Here is a 22,887-nt window from a genome sequence, read left to right on the forward strand (position 1 = left end):
AGCATAATAAACAAATTATATTAAAAGATGATAATACTTGCTTTAGAAAAAAGAAAAAATTGGGCAGGGTAAAGAGGAATCAGGAGAACAGATGGGGAGGGGTGTGGAGGGAAGAGAAGGGCTGGTTGCATTATTAAATATTAAATAAGGTGGTCAGAGGTGAGATTTGAGCAAGGCTTGAAGGAGGTGAGAGTGTTAGTCAAGAGGCTATCAAGGGAGAGAATGTTTTAGGCAGAGGAATCAGAGCAAAGGCTAGTAGGTAGAAGCATGCCTGGTGTAGTCAAGGGAGGGCAGAGGGCTAGGGCCCCTGGAGTGGAGTAAATGAGGAGAGCCGTAGGAAATGAAGTCTCGGGACAGGAGCTCCAACTGCCTTGGGCTCCGTAGCTGTCATAAGGATTTTGGCTTTTTCTCCAAGTGAAATGGGGAGCCACTAGAGGGTTTTGTTTTCTTTTTTAAATAAATTTATTTAATTAATTAATTTATTTTTAGCTTCATCGGGTCTTTTGTTGCTGTGCGCAGGCTTTCTCTGGTTGCGGCGAGTGGGAGCTACTCTTCATTGCAGTGCATGGGCTTCTCATTGCAGTGGCTTCTCTTGCTGCGGAGCACGGGCTCTAGGTGCGCAGGCTTCAGTGGTTGTGGCACCCGGGCTTCAGTAGTTGTGGCTCGTGGGCTCTAGAGTGCAGGCTTAGTAGCTGTGGTGCACGGGCTTAGTTGCTCTGCGGCATGTGGGATCTTCCCGGACCAGGTCCCCTGCATTGGCAGGTGGATTCTTAACTACTGTGCCACCAGGGAAGAGCCCCCACTAGAGGGTTTTGAGCAGAAGAGAGACATGGTCTGGTTTAGATTTTATCAGGACCATAGTGGCTACTGTGTGGACGGAAATAGGCTAAAAGTAGCCAAGAGGAGAACCATGGAGACTGGTGAGGAGGATATTGTATATTGTAGTAATTTTCAGATAAGAGATGGTGGTCATTGAGGTAGTGAGAAGTGGTTGGATTCTGGGTATCTTTTTTTTTTTTTTTTGGTTGTGCTGCGTGGTATGTAGTATCTTAGTTCCCCAACCAGAGATCAAACCCTTGCCCCTTGCAGTAGAAGCACGGAGTCTTAACCACTGGACCACCAGGGAAGTCCCTCAGGGTGCCTTTTTTTTTTTTTTTTTTGCAGTACGCGGGCCTCTCACTGTTGTGGCCTCTCCCGTTGCGGAGCACAGGCTCCAGACGCTCAGGCTCAGCGGCCATGGCTCACCGGCCCAGCCGCTCCATGGCATGTGGGATCTTCCCGGACCGGGGCACAAACCCATGTCCCCTGCATCGTCAAGCGGACTCTCAACCACTGCACCACCAGGGAAGCCCTGGGGTGTCTTTTTTTAAAAAACGTATTTTAAAATTAACATAGAGTAAAATAACTTTTTTGTGTGTAACAGGTCTACGAATTTTTTGTTTGTTTGTTTTTTCGATACACGGGCCTCTCACTGTTGTGGCCTCTCCCGTTGCGGAGCACAGGCTCTGGACGCGCAGGCTCAGCGGCCATTGCTCACGGGCCCAGCTGCTCCGTGGCATGTGGGATCTTCCCGGACTGGGGCACGAACCCATGTCCCCTAGCATCGGCAGGCGGACTCTTAACCACTGCACCACCAGGGAAGCCCCAGGTCTACGAATTTTAACACACATATAGATTCATGTAGCCACCACATAATCAGGATATATGTTTAGACTAATCTGTTGTGTTTTGAAGGTATAGCTAACATAATTTGCTGATGGATGGGATGAGGGGAGTAACCTGAGCAACTGGAAAGTTGGAGCTGCCATCAAATGAGATGGAGAAGACTCCTGGTAGGGCAGGGATGATAAGGAGATCAGTTTTGAACATAAAGAATGTGTCGGGCCTCCCTGGTGGTGCAGTGGTTGAGAGTCCGCCTGCCGATGCAGGGGATACGGGTTCGTGCCCCGGTCCGGGAGGATCCCATATGCCGTGGAGTGGCTGGGCCCGTGAGCCATGGCTGCTGAGCCTGCGCATCCAGAGCCTGTGCTCCGCAACGGGAGAGGCCACACCAGTGAGAGGCCCGCGTACCGCAAAAAAAAAAAAAAAAAAAAAAAAAGAATGTGTCTATTTTGTCTAATTTTTCAAATTTCTTGGCATAAGTTTGTTTATTTACCCAGTGACAAAATGTATATCAGAGTTTTATGTATTTTTTTTCAGATTAGTTTATAATATATAAGGAATCTTATATTTTATCTCTTTATGCTATCCCCTTCCCAGATTTTTCATACAGATGGTAGCATACCACGAACACTGTTCTGTATCTTGTCTTCTTCTCCTAACAGTGTGTCTTGGAAATCACACCATTTCATACCCAGCTCAGAACCTTTTCATAGAATACACTTCATAGAATTGCAGTGTATATATGTACCTTAATTTATTTAACCGGTCCTAGGTTAATGGGTATTTAAGTAGTTTCTAAGTGGTCATTTTGTACATTGTGAATATATCTGTAAGAAAATTCCTGGAAGAGTTACTGGGTCAAAGGGTATGTAAATTAGTAATTTTATTAGATACTGCCAAATTGCTTCCCAGCAAAGTTCTATCGATTTGTACAACTACCAGCAGTAGCATGAAAATGCCTTTTTCTCCATAATCCCATCAATATAGTATGTCACCTTTTTCTATGTTTAAGATTTTTTTTTTGGCTATGCAAGAATTGTTTTATTTTTGTTTGGTCAAATTTATCTGTCTTTCATTGTCATATTTGGAAAGCCTTTCCTACATAGATTATTTTTTTAAATTCCCATGTTTCCTTCTAGCATTTTTATTTTATTTTTTTTTACGTTTAAATATGTGATTCACTTGGAATTTGCTTTGCTGTTGTTTCTTGCCTTTAAACGTCACTAAAAAAATTGTAGAGATTTGTTTTCATATTCTGGATCCTTGTTTTTAAAAATCTTGTAATTGTGATGACAGTGTAGCCATATGTACTTGGATTTGAGGTTCACTGTTAGCAATAATGTGCATAAGTGTATTTCAAATAGTCTTGATAATTTCAGGTTTTAAGACCACTTGTTAGATCTGATTAGGTCGTTTTTTTTTTAAATAAATTTATTTATTTATTTTTGGCTGCATTGGGTCTTTGTTGCTGTGCGTGGGCTTTCTCTAGTTGTGGTGGCTTCTTGTTGCGGAGCACGGGCTCTTGGTGCACAGGCTTCAGTAGCTGTGGCACACGGGCTCGGTAGGTGTGGCTCTCAGGCTCTAGAGCGCAGGCTCAGTAGTTGTGGAGCACGGGCTTAGTTGCTCCACGGCATGTGGGATCTTCCCGGACCAGGGCTCGAACTCGTGTCCCCTGCACTGGTAGGCGGATTCTTAACCACTGTGCCACCAGGGAAGCCCCTAGGTTTTCATTATCTTTTAATGGCTGCATGGTATCATGAAATTTCCTTTATTCTAAGTTTGTATACATCATTAAAAAATTAATTTTTAATTACCCCATTATTGCATAAAAACATTCTCTGTATAAAGAATTAAAACATTACAGATAACTAACATTCTCATGACCTCTTCTCCAATATCTGTCCCCAATCCTGCAATCTTTGCATAGGTAACTACTGTTATTACTTTGGTTCTTCCAGATCTTTTATTTGTATTTGTAGTATCTTGTATTTTGTTCTTGTTTGTTTGTTTGTTTTTGCAGTACGCGGGCCTCTCACTGTTGTGGCCTCTCCCGTTGAGGAGCACAGGCTCCGGAAGCGCAGGCTCAGCAGCCATGGCGCGCAGGCTCAGCGGCCATGGCTCACGGGCCCAGCCGCTCCGCAGCCTGTGGGATCTTCCCAGACGGGGACACGAACCCGTGTCCCCTGCATCGGCAGGCGGACTCTCAACCACTGTGCCACCAGGGAAGCCCTTGTATTTTGTTCTTAACATAAATGGTGTCATACTAATATTATTCTGTATCTTTCTTTACTCAACAGTATGTACCTTGATACACATATAGTACTAACTCATTCTTATAAATAGTATGTCTAGCCATTCTCTTGTGAACATTTTCAGTTATTTTCTAGTTTTTTTCACTATTATAAGTGATGCTTAGTAAGATACCCTGTGCATACCTCTTTGGACTTAAGTAGTGAGTAGTAGAATTGCTCCATCATTTTTTTTCCAATTTATACTCCCACCAGCAGTATATGAGAGTGCCTGCTTCTGCATACTCTCCCCAATATTGTTATTTATCAAAATTTTGGATCTTGATTAATTGAATGGGTGGAAGTGGCATCTGATGCTTTATTCATGTGTCCTTAGTAATTACTTAAATGTTTATATATGTGTGTATGTGTGTGTGTGTGTGTGTGTATATATTTCTGTGAATGCCTGTTCATAGCATTTTCTCTCTCTAAGGTTGCTAATCTTTTTCTTATTAAATTATAAGAATGCTTCTACAATAAGGAATAGTAGTAATTGCTATCATTTCTTGAGAGTTTATTATGTGACGTGACTATATGCATTTTACATGGATTAGCTCATTTAATCCTCACGATTGTCCAGTGAGGTGTAGGTACTGTTATTATACCCTTTTGAAAGATGAAGAAAGTGAAGCAGAGAGAGGGAAAATAATTGGTCTAAAGTTATCTAACTAATTATTGGCAGAATTGGGGCAAGAACTCATGTGGTCTGGATCCAGAGCCTATATTTTTTTATACAATTTTAATTAATTAATTAATTTTTGGCTGTGTTGGGTCTTCCTTGCTGCACGAGGGCTTTCTCTAGTTGCAGCAAGCGGGAGCTACTCTTTGTTGTGGTGGGCGGGCTTCTTACTCAGTGGCTTCTCTTGTTGCAGAGCACAGGCTCTAGGCGCCCAGGCTTCAGTAGTTGTGGCACATGGGCTCAGTAATTGTGGCACACGGGCTTAATTGCTCTGCGGCATGTGGGATCTTCCCAGACGAGGGCTCGAACCTGTGTCCCCTGCATTGGCAGGCGGATTCTTAACCTCTGTGCCACCAGGAAAGTCACCAGAGCCTGTGTTTTTAACTACCATGCTATGGATCATCCCAAGGACTTAATACTTTGTCCTATGTGTTATAGTCTATATATTTACATTTTTTCCCCTTGTTTTTTTTCTAGTACTTTTACATTTTAAAAATACTAGTTCTTTGATCTGCCAGGAATTAATATTGGTATAAGAAGTGATAGAGACCCACCTTCTTTCTTTTTTAATAAAATTTTTATTTTAAAATAGTTTTAGGGCTTCCTTGGTGGCGCAGTGGTTGAGAGTCCGCCTGCCGATGCAGGGAACACGGGTTCGTGCCCCGATCCGGGAGGATCCCACATGCCGCGAAGCGGCTGGGCCTGTGAGCCATGGCCGCTGAGCCTGCACGTCCGGAGCCTGTGCTCCGCAACGGGAGAGGCCACAACAGTGAGAGGCCCGCGTACCGCAAAAAAAAAAAAAAATAGTTTTAGATTTACAGAAAGTTGCAAAGGTGGTACAGAGGGTTCCCATTTACCCTTGCCCAGTTCTCACTATTGTTTACATCTTATGTTACTGTGGTATGTTTGTCACTACTAAGGAACCAACATTGGTACATTACTGTTTAACTAAATGCTGTACTTATTCAGATTTCACTAATCTTTCTCTAATGTCCTTTTCTTATTCTGTATTCTTTCAGGATACCATATTATATTTAGTTGACATGACAAATATAATATCTGTGATAGTTTCTAGGGATCCAGTTTTAAAAAATAACCAGTTATTTATTTAAAAATAGAAATTTGGTTGTCCTAGAACTATTTATTCAATAATCCATCATTTTCCCGTTGACTTGAAATGATGGTCTTATTATATATTAAATTCCTACATTTACATATTTCTTTTTTTGGGCTCTTTATTTCTTTGTATTTAACTTTTTGTCTATGTTTGTTTTATATGTAATTGTTTTAATTACTGGATTTTTTATAATACCATTTATTTAATGTCTGGTAAAATTAGCTCCCTCTTATTCTACTTTTCCCCTAGAAATTTCCTGGCTGTTCTGCTATAAATTGTTTTTCCCTGGTGTATTTTTTTATTTTTTAAATTTTTAAAAAATTAAAAATTTTTTGGCCATGCCACGCGGCACACGGGATCTTAGTTCCCCTTAGTTCCCCGACCAGGGATCAAACCCAAGCCCCCTGCAGTGGAAGCGCAAAGTCTTAACTACTGGACAGCCAGGGAAGTCCCTGTGAGTCTTTGACAGTGCTTCCTGTTTCTTTTGGAAAACATTGTTGTTAAATTATAGTACATCTTTATAACAGATATTCTATAGCCATAAAAGTGAATGAGGAACCTCTTTAAATACTGATATGGAATGATATCGAAGATATATTGTTAAGGGGAAAAGCAAGGTGTAGAACAGTATGTATAGTATACTGTCATTTTTGTAAAAAATAAAAGAGAGGGAGGTATGTTTATATTATTTGGAGTAATATGGAAGGAGATATAAGAAGTTGCTAGTTCCTGCTCCTTCTGGGGAGGAAAATTGGGAGAGGGAAGGGAGAATTTTCATTCTGTGCTCTTTTGTACCTTTTAAGTTTTGAATCATGTAAAGGTTCTACTTCTTGCCTAATTGCTCTGGCTAGGACTTCCATTACTGTGTTGAATAGAAGTGGTGAAAAGTGGGCATTCTTGTCTTGTTCTTGATCTTAGAAAAAGCTTTCAGTCTTCCACCACTGAGTATGATGTTAGCTATGGATTTTTCATATATGGCTTTTACTATGTTGAGGTAGTTTCCTCCTATTCCTAGTTTGTTGAGTATTTTTATCATGAAAGGGTGTTGAATTTTGTCAAATGTTTTTTCTGCATTAACTGACATCATGTTTTTCACCTTCATTCTGTAAATGTGGTCTATCACATATATTGATTTGTGTATGTTGAGCCAAACTTGCATTTCAAGAATAAATCCTACTTGGACATGGTGTATAAATCTTTTAATATGCTGTTGAATTTGGTTTGCTAGTAATAACTTTTTAAAAAGTAGAATAATAAAGTTTTGTCTGAGTCTTGAATCTCTAAAGCTGATGTGGAAAGTGGGGGAGGTGCCTTCAGCAGGCCAGGTCTGGGTCTCTATCTCTAGATATACAGAAGTAGAGTTCTATGCTTATTTGGGTTGTGCTGAAGTCTCCTCTGCCTAGAGCATCTACATCAGTCTTTTTTTTTGTTGAAATTTTTTGCTTTTCTCCCCCAATTCCTTTTTTTTCCTCCGGGGAGATAGAGCATTCTGAAGTATGTGTTTTTCATATTTTTGTGACCCTTGCACATGGTTGCTTATTCTTATTTTATTACAAAAGTAATACTAAACATTCCTGAGTTTTTCTTATTTGCCAGACTCTGCTCTGAGTGAGGTAGTTGCTATTATTGTCCCCCTCTTATGGATGAGGAAACTAAGGGGCAGAGACCTTACATAACTTACTCAGGGTCTTACAGCTAGTAAGTGGCAGAGCTGGGATTTGAACTCAGCTAGTCAAGCTCAGAGCCCGTTCTCATACCACCATGAGATATTGTTTCTCATCTCTGTAGTTGCTAGTCTCAAGAGAATCGTAGACTCCCAGAGCAGAAAATGATCCCCATCCCAAGCTTCTTTTTTTTTTTTGCTGTACGCGGGCCTCTCACTGTTGTGGCCTCTCCCGTTGCGGAGCACAGGCTCTGGACGCGCAGGCTCAGCGGCCATGGCTCACAGGCCTAGCCGCTCCGCGGCATGTGGGATCTTCCCGGACTGGGGCATGAACCCGTGTCCCCTGCATCGGCAGGCGGACTCTCAACCACTGCACCACCAGGGAAGCCCCCAAGCTTCTTTTTGTGTCCATTAACTTGGGAATGTTCCCAGACATCCCAACTTTTCAGATTTACCAGGACTATATTTACCAGTTCTAATTCATATTAGGTATTGTGCATCAGTTTTTCTACTCAATTTAGGTGTCACCCCTGGTAGAGCAACTTGTCCTCATTTTCTTTTTTCTTTTTTTCTTTCTTTTGTTTGTTTGTTTTTGCGGTATGCGGACCTCTCACTGTTGTGGCCTCTCCCATTGTGGAGCACAGGCTCCGGATGCGCAGGCTCAGCGGCCATGGCTCATGGGCCCAGCCGCTCTGCGGCATGTGGGATCTTCCCGGACTGACGCACGAACCCGCGTCCCCTGCATCGGCAGGCGGACTCTCAACCACTGCGCCACCAGGGAAGCCCTGTCCTCATTTTCTTTATCAGTAGTGTTAAGGCATTGCAGTAGTCAATTATTTCCAAGGTCCAATCCATCTCTGAATAGCTATAAGTTCTCTGACTTCTATTTATTCACATTCAGTTTTCCTTGTTTGTTTCAGCCTAGTATTCTCCTCTGTTGATATTTTGAATCTTGATTCTGATCTCATGTAATATCAGCTTGTCCTTGCCAGGAGTGTGACATTTTGTACATTTCTTAAATATCTCTAATCCAAGTTGTTGATTAAAAAACTGAATAGAGGGCTTCCCTGGTGGCACAGTGGTTAAGCATCTGCCTGCCAGTGCAGGCAACATGGGTTCGAGCCCTGGGCCGGGAAGATACCACATGCTGCGGAGCAACAAAGCCTGTGCACCACAACTACTGAGCCTGCGCTCTAGAGCCCACGAGCCACAACTCCTGAGCCCATGTGCCACAGCTACTGAAGCCCATGCGCCTAGAGCCTGTGCTCTGGAACAAGAGAAGCCACCGCAATGAGAAGCCCACACACTGCAACGAAGAGTAGCACCTGCTCGCTGCAACTAGAGAAAGCCCACGCGCAGCAACGAAGACCCAATGCAGCCAAAGATAGATAGATAGATAGACAGATAGACAGATAGATATTTTTTTTTAATTAAAAAAAAACAACAACTGAATAGATCTAGACCACCCCTAAGTGTTTTGGGGTTTTAGCCTGTATCAGATACACTTAACCAAGATTTTGTGGTTTTATCCACAAAGATAAAATAAGTGACTGTTAATACCTTATTGAAATTAAGCTACACTATATCCGTGGTGTTCCTCATTTACTGACTTAACTCTAAGCTTGCTTTTTTTTTTTTTTTTAACCTATGTGGACCCAAACTTCTATGCTATTTATTTGCCTTCATTTGCTATTACTGCGAGTTCACATTCATATGGCAGCCATGGAATTAATGCTCCTTATTATTATTATTATATATATAAAATATATAATATATATTATAAATATATATAAGTATATATGTATATATTTTTTGGGGAGGCCGCGCTGCGTGGCTTGTGGGATCTTAGGTCCCCAACCAGGGATCAAACCTGGCCCCATGGCAGTGAAAGTGCTGAGTCCTAACCACTGGACCGCCAGGGAATTCCTGATGCTCTTAATTATTAATGCACTGTTTCACCAATACGAGGTGAATGTACCAACATACAAACTTCAGTGTCTCTACTTTTATTTATTTATTTGAGTACACTAGTGGATCCTGGATGAATCCTTTGGGGGAGGGGACTTATCTCCAGATAATATAAAATTGTTACATCTTAATAGTAGATATTAGATCCAAGTTTTGATATTTTTGGTAAATCAAATATTTCTTTGGTGCAATGAATATGGTAGAAAATGTCTAATTCTTGTTCAATAGAGATTTAGCCTTCCTAATTAATATTATTTACTAATACTGTATATTCTTTGTTTCTCCTACTCTGAATTTCATTTTTTTTTTAGTTTTTCATGTATTTGCAAGTTGAAAATTGATTCAGATTAGGACTTTTATGCATTATTATGGAATTTAATTTCACACATTATAGATTTTGAAATTTATTGTAATCTTGGCTCAGAACTATTGTTCCGAGTCACAGTGTAATACAGTCTGCTGGTTGAATCTAATTAAGGTGTCGTATCACTTGCATGCAGTATGTATCTTTGCCTAGAATGTTCTAAAATTCCTCACTTGGGAATAACACTTCCCTCAGTTCTTGGTTTGATTGAAAAACCCAGCAATATTTGACACACTGTATGTAACTCTTGTTTAAGAGGCAGACTTTGTTTACCTTTTGTGTTTGTTGACTATTTTAAGCAAAATGCTAAACTGCAGTTTCCAGCATGGTTACTAATAGACTGAGTATTAATCTTATTAACGTCGCATATTCATCTGCTGTCATTGCATTCAAAGACAAGCGTGACTGTATTCCAGTTCTGGGTACACAAATATTAAGGAAATATAATTAATTTAGTAAATGAAAGTTGAGTAGCTTGAAAGTAAAATTGCTTTCTAACAAGTATAATTTATAATTTTAAAGAAAATGAGCAAGTTATCTCTTTATGAGATAATTCTTTACAATTATAGGGTTGACTGCAGTACTATTATTATGGGTTGGAGAGATGGACCACCTGCCTTTCTTAGTACTGTATGAAAAAACAAACAATTTCAAGCCCATTAGTATTCCCAGGATTATCTCACTTATTAGCACACAGATCTTTTTTCCTCCTCCCACTTGGTTTCTCCCTCTATTACCTGTTTCTTAATCTCATTTGCAAGGTAATCAGCCCTTAAATAAACAAGAATTCTCCAAAGATTGAGCAGAAACCAGGGTTAAGGGGCACAGGCCTGGTTAACACAGGGCCTTTTGTGAAGATGCTCTTCCCCAGCGGAATTGTTCCTCTCAAGGCCTTTTCCATTTGATCCTTAGATATATACTTTCAGTATTTAAATAAGGAGCCTTTCTCCCTATTTCTAGGTATCCTTAGAACTTCCAGTGTGGTACAATAGAAAAAGTATTGTATCTCTCTTCTAGTCCTGTCTCTACCCCTTTATTGCTCTATAACAATGTTTCTCAACTTTGGCACCATTGACATTTTGGACTAGATAATTCTTTGTTGTGGGGGACCGTCCTGTGTATTGTGGGATGTTTAGCAGCATCCCTGGCCTCTGCCCACTAGATGCCAGTAGCAGCCCCCAAATTATGACAATCAGAAATGTCTCCAGACACTGCCAGGTGTCCCCTGGGGGACAAAAATCACCTCTAGTTGAGAACCAGTGCCTTACAACATTGAACAGGTATTTGATTTCCCTGGCTGAGACAGTTTCCTCATCTGTGTAATGTAGTTAGTAATCCCTGCCTACTGCACAGGATAAAATATATGTACAAGTGCTTTGTGGGTTTTTAAGTACTGTGTACAAATAAGAGGTTGGGGTAAGCCTGGCAGCAGAACTCAGCTCTGGACTTTATTTCTGCTAGTATTTCAGTGTAGAGAATGAAGCTGAGAATGTCAGGTCTTGGTGATGGGGCACAGGCCTCATGCTTTGTTTGTCGATAGTACTCTATAGAGCTATTCTGTCCAAATGGAGAAAGTGGGTGGGTACGTTTCAGGAGGTGATGCGAGCAGGACATGACTAGTTGATGTGTTCTTACCCAGGCAATGCTGAGATCCTGAGGCAGCTGCAGTGGGGCAGAGCTCTATTGAGAAGGCATGTGCATCCTCAGAATGACTCTAGCCTTTCTTACTATACTGAATATTTAGCACCCTGGCATACATGGCTTTGCCACCATGCCATCTTTGCTCTGCTACTTTTTTGAGTAGCCCTATCTTACCCTCCCATTTATTTCAAATTGAACAAACATTTATTGTCTCTTATGTGCAAGGCATTGTGCCAAGTGCTTTCACATACATTCTCTTCCATTCCTTTTATAACCCTGTAAGTGGCATTACTGTACTTGTTTCACAGTAACAGTAGTAATAGTAGTAGTAGTAATAGTAATAGTAGCAATAGTAGAAACTAGACGGTATTGATTTCTTACTCTGCGTGTGCTAAGTGCTTTATATGTATTAAATCATTGAGTGCTAGCAACAATTTATGGAGTTGATACTGTTATTATACTTCTCTTTACAGATGAGGAAACTGAGTCACAGCAAGGTTAAATAGCTCATCCACACAGCTAGTAAGTGGTAGACCCTGGATTTGGATCTAGGTAATTTGTCTGCAGAGCCTACTCTTAGGAAACAGGGTCAGAAAGATGACATAACTTGTACAAGCTCAAGGAGCGAATGAAAGGCAGACTAGGATTCAAACATAATGTATGATTCCAGTCTCTGCCTGTTTCCAGTGTGCCAAGCACCACACTTCTCATTTACTTATCCTCCCTGCCTCTCTCTGGATAGGATTGCTTCCATGATGCTGGCTTACAGCACAGCACAGCACAGGGGATCTATTAAAAGATACTTCGTGAATTCAAGTTGGGATGATAAAAGGGGAGATAAATAAGAGGCAAAGAGGAACTTGGAATCAGCCTCGTGGAGCTCTTGTTATTCAGTGCTTTGGTCTGAAAATTCATTTTTACATCTGATTTCTATAGAATTCTGCTACTTTTAGTTAAGAATGCTTTTGTTTTGGATGGTAGTTTTTGAATTTAAAGGCATAACATTTATTTTATTACACAGTTCTGGTTATGGACCTGTTATCTGTGTGTTGGAGCAGACCAGAAAGGGCTATAACCAGGAACCAGATTTATCCTTGGGGTGAGCAGGTGATGATAGGAGAGAGGTAATGCAAGTAAGTTAAACCCTTATAGATGGTATATTAGTTTCCTAGGGTTGTTATCACAAAGTACTACAAGATGGTGGCTTAAAACAACAGATATTTATTCTCTCACAGTTCTGGAGGCTAGTCTAAAATCAAGGAATTAGCAGGGCCATGGTCTCTGAAGGCTCTAAGGGAGACTCCTTTGCCTCTTTCTAGCTTCTTGTGTTTGCCTGCAATCCTTGGCATTCCTTGGATTATAGATGCATCACTCCAGTCTCTGCCTCTGTTTTCATGTGGTGTTCTCTCCTGTGTGTTTGTGTCTCTGTGTCTAAATTTCCCCCTTCTTGTAAGAACACCAGTCATATTGAATTTAGGGCCCAGCCTAACCCAGTATGATCTCATCTTAACTTGATTACTTCTGCAGAAGCCCCTATTTCCAAATAAGGATGCATTCACAGGGTCCAGGTAGACATGAATATTGGGGGGTCACTATTCAACCCAGTGCAGATGGTATCCAGAGAGTAAGCAGCAAATGGCTTTGTGTGCAGTCAGCATGAGGAGAGACCCACTGGAGTAGGTGCAGGTTCTGATCAGTGAGTAAAGCAAGACAGGACACTCTAGAGGTTGTGCAGGTTGTGATCAGAAATTCAGGTAGATCATGACCCTTGATCAGTGTAAGCAAGTAATAGGCCAGTCTCTACTTTCTATGGGACCCTGGCAAAAGCAGGCTACAGTATTTGAGGTACCAGGCAAATGATCAGTTTGCCAAGAAAGAGAACATGTCAGGTACCCAGGATTTGAATCATGAGTGGCATTTGGTCTCAGGAATAAGGAAAAGCTCAGCTAAGAGAGTGGGGCCAACTAGATCAGGGCCAGCCATGCAGCAACTGACTCGCTGCTGAGTCCCAGCGAGGTGGCTGAAGCATCCAAAAATCCCCCCTTCCCAGGGATAGGCCTGGAGCCCAGGCAGCACTGAGCCTTCAGTGCTTGGTGGATGACGGATAGTAAGGAGAAATGAATTAGAGACTTCATTATTATAATTCACAAACAAACTGTCAGCATCTGACATTGGCAAGTGTTAAGGTGCCCTGGCAAGGTATAAATAAGAGTGGTATCTCTGGGTACTAGTGAGTGCTTTAGATAAAGAAGAATGAAAAATTTAATAACATTAAATGTCATTTGTAAAATGAAAGCTCTTGCCCTTCCTAGGAAACACTTTGTAGGTCAGCTTGTCTGCTCTTATCAGAGAGGCTGAATCAGAGGTTGAGTTGTTTTAACTTTAACACCTTTTCTTTTTAAATAAATTGCTTGATAACACTTCCTTGGAACTTTGACTATTTCTTTAACATATTCAAAATCCAGCCTGTCATGTAGTTCTAGGATTCTGAGTGATCTATACTGTCTGTTTCTCCTCTCACCGTTAAGCTGGACTGATTTCTGTGAGAATTATGTCCTAGACAATTCGTAAGAACAGAGAACCCCAATGCTGGTGCTAGTTGAAGCCTTCTTCACCTACCTGCCTCCACTGTTCTAGCCTCGTTCAATTACTGTTGAGTGTGTGTGCGCGTGTGCGTGTGCGCGTGTGCTTGCCCTTGTCTCCCTGGACCTATATTTCTAACCCAGGATCCTCATTCAGGTTATTTTGTCATTGATTATTTTTGGGAGCTCTCTGGATTCCATCAGACCATGTTCCTTAGTTTCCAGAGTTATCACAAACAGTTCTGTGGTGAATGTTACTGTTCATAACACTAATACATTTTTGTATGCCAAATTATTTGCTTAGGATAAATTGCTAGAAGTGAAATTGCTGGATCAAGGATATGTGATCTTGAATGCTTTTTACACATATTTCCAAATTACTCTTCAGAAAAGTTTATGCTCTCTCGTTGTATATATAAGCACTCTTATCCCCAAACTGTAACACTGGATAATTTTTTTGAAGTTTATCAATTTGGTAGATCATATTTTTGTTTAAATTAATTGCTTTTTTAAAATTTTGGCTGCGTTGGGTCTTAGTTGCTGCGCGCGGGCTTTCTCTAGTTGCAGCAAGCCGGGGCTACTCTCTGTTGCAGTGTGCGGGCTTCTCATTGTGGAGGCTTCTCTTGTTGCGGAGCATGGGCTCTAGGCGCGCGGGCTTCAGTAATTGTGACGTGTGGGCTCAGTAGTTGTGGCTCACGGGTTCTAGAGCACAGGCTCAGTAGTTGTGGCGCATGAGCCTAGTTGCTCCATGGCATGTGGGATCTTCCCAGGCCAGGGCTCGAATCCATGTCCCCTGCATTGGCAGGCAGATTCTTAACCACTGTGCCACCAGGAAGTCCCTAATTGCTTTTTTATTGCAGGATCAGTTGAACATATTTTCATGTTTATTAACCATTTAAAAGTTCTTGTTTTGGGATTACCTGTGAATATTCTTTGCCCATTTTCTTTTGGAGTGTATGCTTTGATCCCATTTCTTCTTTTATGGAACAAATATTAATTGAGCACCTTTTATATGTTAGGGCCAGACAGTGTTCTAGGTGAACAGCACAGACAAAATCCCTATGATTAAAGAGTTTATATTCTAATATAGTGAGGCAGAAAATAAACAAATAAATATGTAGTATGACACGTAGGGATAAGGACTGTAAAGAAGGTGCCATGAAAGGCAGGTAGAGATGATGGTGGGCAGGGATGCTATTTATAAAGGTGGTTTGGGGAAGCCTCACTGATGCCACTGGTATTTAAGGGGAGACCTGAAGAAGATAAAGGCACAAACTCTGCTGATATTGGGGAAAGCATTATAGCGGCGGGAACAAAGAGTGCAAAGGGCCTAAGGCAGGATTGTGTTTGACTTGTGATGTGATCATAGTTTGATGAGTGCGGGAGAGAGTTAGGAGGTGAGCTTGAGAGGTAGCAGGGAGTGGGGTGGATGTGGGGTTACAGACCACGTAGGGCCTTGGAGCCAGAGTGAGGAATTTGGATTTCATTCTGAGTGAGATGGGGAGCCATTAGAGCGTTTTGAATAGTGAAGTGATATGACCTGACCCAACGTTTTGAAAGAACATTGGTGTTGGTAAGTAGAGACTAGATTGTGAGGGACAGTGATGGGCTCTGGAAGACCAGTTAGGAGCCTCTTGCAATATATCAGATGAGAGACCCTGCAGGTGTGGTACAGGTAGTGACAGGTGATTCTGGATATATAACATAGAACCAATAGATTTGCTGATGGATCGGATGTGAAGTGTGAGGGAAAGAGGAGCTAAAGAAGATCCAAGGTTTCTGACCTGAGGAGCTGGTAAGGCAGTTGCCATTTGCTGAGAAGGGGAAATGTGGGAAGGAGAGGCTTGGTGGTGATCTGCGAGAGCTTTTTATGTGATGAAGTGTCTTAATCTTTTGTCATTTAGGCGGAAAGGTTTTTTCCCTCAACTTGTTGTTAATTAACTTTGTTAGTTGTGTTTTGCTGTACAGAAATGTCAGCCTTTAAATCTTGTCATCTGTTAATCTTTATAGTTTTTTGGTATTGCCGTCATGTCTAGACAGGTTCTAAAAAATAATCACCGATGCTTTCTTTAAGTATTCTCATGGTTTACTGTTTGCATTTAACTCTTTAATCTGGGTAGAATTAATTTTGATATAGACTGTGAATTACAGTTCAATCTTAATTTTTCTCATATAATTAACCTGTTATCCTAGCATCATTAAACAATTTGTTCTCTGCTAAGAAAAATGATTCTATCATTTCCTTTGAATTGGGAAAGAGGGGTGTGTGACAGGTTGTGTGAAGAGGTATTATATCACGTATTTGTGTTTAGCAAGCCCCTAGTCTTGTTTTGGTTGATGACTTGGTGACTGTAATGCCTGAGTATAACAGGTTATAAACATTTATCTCCTGAGTCTCTTCCATTCCCAAAAGAGGTACTTGCCTTAGAAGGTGGCTTTCATCAGTTCCCTCAGTGATTGTGAATTCTGCCTTGCGGATGATATGTGACCTGTTTTTAACCACAGCCTGTGTCCTCCTACCAAATATGATTTTCTGTGACCTACTTTTGTCAACTGACAATTCCTCTGGGATTATAAACTAAAATTTGCTTCAATAAAAATACTGACTACAGTGTATACTTCCTGTCCATTTAATCATACTATAGATTCCAAAGCCCTGTAACATTTACGTTTGCCACTCTTACATTCTCTGTGCTGCAGCCCTTACCCGATATGTGGATACTTTAGAGGTGACAGCAGTGTTTAACTAACTGGATTTTCTTCTTTAAGGCAAGAAATGGGTTTCTTATGTTATTAATAATGTTTACCAAACCTTAAACTTGGGTGAAGTCTTCAAGCTTGGAGGTAAACCTCCAGCATGTTGTTAACCTTAGAAATTTGTGTCAAGGCTGATTGAACCTAAATCTCTTAAACGCTTTCTTTGTTTTTTGTAGAGAGGGAAATATGAGGTTCCTAAGTGGCTCTCCCCCAGTAGTATTCTGCTTCTTCAACAAATGCTACAGGTAACCTTTGTTATTTATTTTAAAGTAATAGAAGTCTTCTTTTATTATTTGATTTTAAGATGTCTGTAGTGCTACTACATTTATCTATCAGCTGTAAAAAATTCCATTCATTATACCTACTCTGCAGATACTCTCTACTAGGTGCTTTCTTTGCAAATGCATTTTTTAAAAAAGACTGCTACCATATATCTTTGCTGATTTGGTTTTTCTTCCTTTTTCCTGAGCATTGTCTGTTTTCTCTAACCAGCTCTTGCTCCACCGTTTTCTGTTTTCTTGCTCCCACTCTTTTTCCATTAGATATATAGTAGATACGGAATAATTGCTTAAATGAGCTGACGTACAACTGAGTGGGCCCCATGATCTAGTGCAGTGGTTCTCAAACTTTAGCATGTATCAGAATTGCCACATGAGCTTATTGAAACACAGATTGCTGGGCACCACCCTGAGAGTGTCTGATTCAGTAGAGCTGGGGCAGGGCTAAGAATTTGCATTTCTAATAAGCTCTCAGATGACACTGATACCGCTGGTCTGGGAACCACACGTTAAGAGCCACTGATTTGGTGTTATGATCTCTAAGGGTGAAAGACAGGAGTGCTGAAGTCTAGTTATCCACCCTACCAATCAATAGGCATGCCACCTAACCAGGTTCTGACCTATAAAATGGGGATTCTGAGCTTGGCTTCAGTGCTTGCTACATAGTGTTACGTGGATAAAATGAGATTAATGGGAAACACTTTGAAAAATATGAGTACCTTATTAGCAATATTTTTTTCATTATTATGTGTTCAGTTTTTCCATATATTAAGCCATCTCTACTTTTTATTCAAAATTTACCTTGAGCTCACCTACCTTGAGTAGGGCAAGACCACCAAATCTCCATAATGAGATTGAAAACACCTCATCCTTTCTTCTAAACTCCCCAAAACTTAATCTTTGTTGATTAATTTTTCTCTCCTCACATTTGAAAATTACAAATGGAAAAGAAAGGTGTGCTTTTCAACTTGTTATATGTGATTGTAAGCTCATTGGAGGTAGAGATTGCATATTCAGTGTGAATGCCCTGCATTGTGCCTGCTTGAATATTAAATTGGTGACTATTTCCTGTGAATAGGTTTTCCAGCAAAAGACTATTACATCATACAATAGATTGGCTTAACTTCATGAATAATGTCCATACCAATGAAGTTCATGTTTGTTAAACATTTATCTTCTAAGCCCGTGTTGGTAGCTATAGTTTTCTTGCCTCTATTCCCTTTTTAAAAGAATTTATTCCAAGGCCATTTTAAGGTCTTTGACAGCATTTTTGTGATGATAAAGTTTACATCTGTTCTGATGAATTTTGAGTTCTCAGGAGGAAAGGTGTTCTATGGTCTCTATTTAAAATGTTAATCTCCAGCTACCTCTCAATGGCCACTAGGTGGACCCAAAGAAACGGATTTCTGTGAAAAATCTATTGAACCATCCCTGGATCATGCAAGATTACAACTGTCCTGTTGAGTGGCAAAGCAAGACTCCTGTAAGTAAAATGAAATCCAGTAAAATTAAAAAACAAAAGCAAAAACTTTGTGTGGATTCAGAATGTACAATGATGTGGTCTAAATACAAAAGAAAATACATTTTGTAGACTTATCTGTCAGATTGGTGTTTGGGAGATTGTAACTGAATTGTATATTTGCCTGTTAATCTCTAGGACAGTGGCTCCTAACCGGGCCTGCACATGAGAATCACAAGGACCTTAAAAAAAAAGTGCCTGTGCCCCGTCCCACAGCAATTAATGGATATTTTTAAAAAGCTCCCTGGTGTTTCTCACGTAGTCAGGATTATGAACAGTGCTCTGGGAATCTTAGGCAAGTTACTTAACTTTTCCAAACCAATATATTCGTCTGTAAAAAGTAGGTTAAACCTGTTCTTCCTATTTCCCAGAATAGTTATAAGGTTATAGAGGTTCTCAAACTTTTAAGTCTGAGGGCCCCTTTATGCTCTTATTATTCACTTATTAAAATATTTATTGATCGATTCATTTAAAAGTAACAGTACTAAACCTATTACAGTTTATCACAAATATTTTTATGAAAAATGACTATTTAAAAAATAAATTTAGTGGGAAGACTAGCATTGTTTTACATCTTTGCAAATTTCTTTAAAGTCTAGCTTAATAGAATACACTTGGATCTCACCTGCTTCTGCATTGTTTTGCTATGATGTTTTGATTGGAGATCCTCAGGGGTCTACAGACCATACCATGAGAACTGGTCTAATATATATATATATATGAAAGAACTTTATTTATTTATTTATTTATTTTTAACATCTTTATTGGAGTATAATTGCTTTACAATGGTGTGTCTGTTTCTGCTTTATAACAAAGTGAATCAGTTATACATACACATATGTTCCCATATCTCTTCCCTCTTGTGTCTCCTTCCCTCCCACCCTCCCTATCCCACCCCTCTAGGTGGTCACAAAGCAACAAGCTGATCTCCCTGTGCTATGCGGCTGCTTCCCACTAGCTATCTGTTTTACGTTTGGTAGTGTATATATGTCCATGCCACTCTCTCACTTTGTCACAGCTTACTCTTTCCCCTCCCCATATCCTCAAGTCCATTCTCTAGTAGGTCTGTGTGAAAGAATTTTAAATAACACAAAGTGCTATGCAAGTTTAAGCAGTTATATTAATAAGTATTCCTACATTAATGTTGTAAAAAATTTTTTTTAACAAATGGCAATTTGAACTTGGTAAAAATGTGAGCATTACTAAACGGTATGTATAATGTTTTTTAATTGAAGTATAGTTGATTTACAATATTGTGTTAGTTTCAGGTATACAGCATAGTGATTCAGTTATGCATATGTATATTTTTTCAGATTATTTTCCACTATAGGTTATTATAAGATATTGAATGTAGTTTCCTGTGTTATACAGTAAATCTCTGTTGCTTATCTATTTTATGTAAGGGGTATGTATACTTTGTATATTAGCGAACTATTGCTGCATAAAAAACCACCCCAAAATTTAGTGACTTGAAACAATAATAATTTACAATTCTGTAGATCAGCAGTTTGGGGCTCAGCCAGATATTTCCTGTGTTAGTCTTACCTGGGGTCATTCATGTGGCTGCAGTTAACTGGTGACTTGACTGTGGCTGGATGGTCTAAGCCTCACTCAGAAGACCAACTGTTTGTGCTGGTTATTTGTTGGGCCACACTGTCCAGCAGGCTAGTTTGGGCTCCTTGATATGGCAGCTAGATTCCAGAAGAAGCCAGAAAGTGGGCAAACCCTAACACTCAAGCTTTTTTTTTTTTTTTGGTTGCACCGCGTGGCATGTGGGATCCTAGTTCCCCCGACCAGGGATCAACCCCACGCCCCCTGCATTGTAAGTGCAGAGTCTTAACCACTGGACTGCCAGGGAAGTCCCACACTCAAGCATTTTTCAAGCCTCTGCTTGCATTGTGCTTACTAATGTCTGGCCAAAGCAAGCCACAAAGCAAAACCCAGAGCCAGTATGGAAAGTGTAGCCATCAAAGTTGGTACAGTTCTTATCCTCTTTTCATAGATAAGGAAATCAAGAAATTAAACATAACTACTTAAGAAATAAATCCAGTGAGAAGAGTGGCACTGCTTTACATCTTTGCTGATTTCTTTAAAGTCTAGCTTAATAGAAGACACTTGGGTACTCATCTGTTTCTGCATTCAGTCTGTTTTGATATGTTGTTTTTATTAAAGCATATGGAGAAAATGCAGCCTTACACAGATACATAGTTAGAAAAGCATTTTAATGCTTTAAAGGAGAAGTGTTTTAATAGCCTTTTCAGGTAATTGGAGATGTTTTTTGATAATCTGCTACAACGTCTGCAATGGAGAGGAGTATGTGCATGGGTCAACAGAATAGCTTGGATACATGCCACATTGTAGACCTGATACAGCTGTGGGGTATTTGCTTTCTGGAAGAATTACACCAATAAATATAAATACTTGGGAAAATAGACTATGTTTGTTTTTAACCCCTTCTCACTAGTCTGCCCACTGTTATGACCATGCAGCCTCATCTGAAATTCCTCCTGATTCTCCTGTGACTGTCAACCCCTAAAATCTCTCTTCTTCATATTTCCTTTAACCTTCCACGACATCTTCAGTAGCTATTGAGCAAACACAATTAGAGCTGCAACTTAATGCTAACAACCATCAACACTGAGAGCCTAGGACAGCAGAGTATATGGTGTCTGAGCAGCACAGCAGCAGGGCCAGGGGAGCTGTGACGTTCCCTTGTGAGGTGGAGAACGTGGGTGGTGCACATGCCTGTGTTCAGCCATTGGGGGTCATCATTTCTCCACGTGTGGGAGGGCTTTGCATGTCTTCTCAGCCGTGATCCTTAATAGGGTAGGATATGCTACTGTTTGCAGTGGAACAGATGCCCAAAGGAAGAAAGTCTCTGATTTCAACAACACAAAGATTATTTTAAATTGGGGCACAGTATAAAGTAAGATACATAGTTTTGAGTGTTCCAAAAAAGTATATGATTTTCCTTACATCTTAGTATAATAATTACGAAGATTTATTGAATGCTTACTATAATAGAAAAGTGTGCTACTGTAGTACTATAATATAATATAGACAGAGCCCTTAGGATAGTACCTTTAAAGGCTTTGTGTTTTTAACTCTTATTAACTCATTCAGTCCTCATACAAACCCTCTGAAGTAGGTACTGTTATTGTCCCCATTTACAGATGAAGCAACTGGACACAGAATCATGAAATAACTTGCCCAAGGTCAAACAACTAGTAAGTGTAGAACCAGGATTTTAACCCAGACAGAAGGGCTCCAGAATGTAATGGATCTGACAGGCCAACTAATTCAAACTCAGGGCCTGTATTCTGTGTAGCTATAGCCTTTGTGATAAGCATTAGTTGTCTGGTCTCTGTTGGAATAGCTACTGGAATAGAGTCATGGAGAGGTGGCATTATGGTGTGGTAGGAAAAACCCTGGGCTAGGATGAAAAATGCCAGTTTCAGGCAAATTGCATAACTTTTTCTGAGTCTTCATTTTCTCACCTCTAATATGGGTATTCTAATGCCAGTCTCTTCTGTATGTTTGGATCATGTTTTGTCATCTATAGAGTGCCTTTCAGTGTTATGTCATTAATCTGTCATGTCTGCCTTACAGAGCTGTCGCAGGGATCAAATGAGTTATATACAGAAGAGCTATAAGGGATTATTGCTTTTCGAAGTATTTGCTTTTCTGCCTCAGTATTGTGTTTTATCAAGAGTGAACTATAAAAAATAATTCAGATTTACTTGGATATTTAAGGTATAGATGCTATTCTGTAACTCTATGCATGATCTCCTTCTATCATTTTCACACGTAGCTCTAGTACCCAAGTATTGTATCAAATAGAAGTTATATTCAGTTCTATTTTCTGCCCTACTGAACAGGAAATGTAGTAGGCACGGATAATCCAAAATAATTGGCTAGCTTTGGGTATGCGTTTTTGTACTTAATTTAACTGGAGCATGTGTGGCTGAGAATTCAGAGTACTTAAAGTGTTGAACCCATTTGGAAAACTTGAGTTAAACCGTATTTTTCAGACTTTGGTGTCTTGTCCCACTCTTTTCACTCTTTCCAGTTCAGGAGCCCAGCAAAGAAGATAGCATCTCCTTCCTACCCTTCCTTCCTTTCCTCCACACACCTTGTGGTAAAGTTACAGAGCAAGAGGCTATGGGGGAGAGGTTTTTGTTTTTAAGAAAGTAACTTAAGATCATGGAGGGAACCCAGAAATCATTTCCTTCATGCTTGAGCAGTGGTATCAACAAGAAGATACCCAACTGGGTGGTAAAGTGTCCAAACTTCTGAGGTTGAGCCCTTCCTGAAGCAGGAATCTACATTTTGGGGAGCTGCTAAGGTCAAAGCAACACAATGAAAACTT

At 40.2% G+C, this 22,887-nt stretch overlaps 1 protein-coding gene across 1 annotated transcript in view; it reads left to right on the top strand.

The window, feature by feature from the left end:
* MELK (maternal embryonic leucine zipper kinase) overlaps positions 1-22,887 on the top strand; it is an 80,710-nt gene that overhangs the window by 28,099 nt on the left and 29,724 nt on the right. Inside the window, exons 9-10 of the mRNA XM_081236153.1 lie at positions 16,898-16,966; positions 18,384-18,482. Coding sequence (XP_081092279.1) covers positions 16,898-16,966; positions 18,384-18,482 — 168 coding nt within the window. The remainder of the gene's footprint in view (positions 1-16,897; positions 16,967-18,383; positions 18,483-22,887) is intronic.

The sequence above is a fragment of the Mesoplodon bidens genome (assembly GCF_964165515.1).
Source record: "Mesoplodon bidens genome assembly, chromosome: 6".
Classification (NCBI taxonomy): domain Eukaryota; kingdom Metazoa; phylum Chordata; class Mammalia; order Artiodactyla; family Ziphiidae; genus Mesoplodon; species Mesoplodon bidens.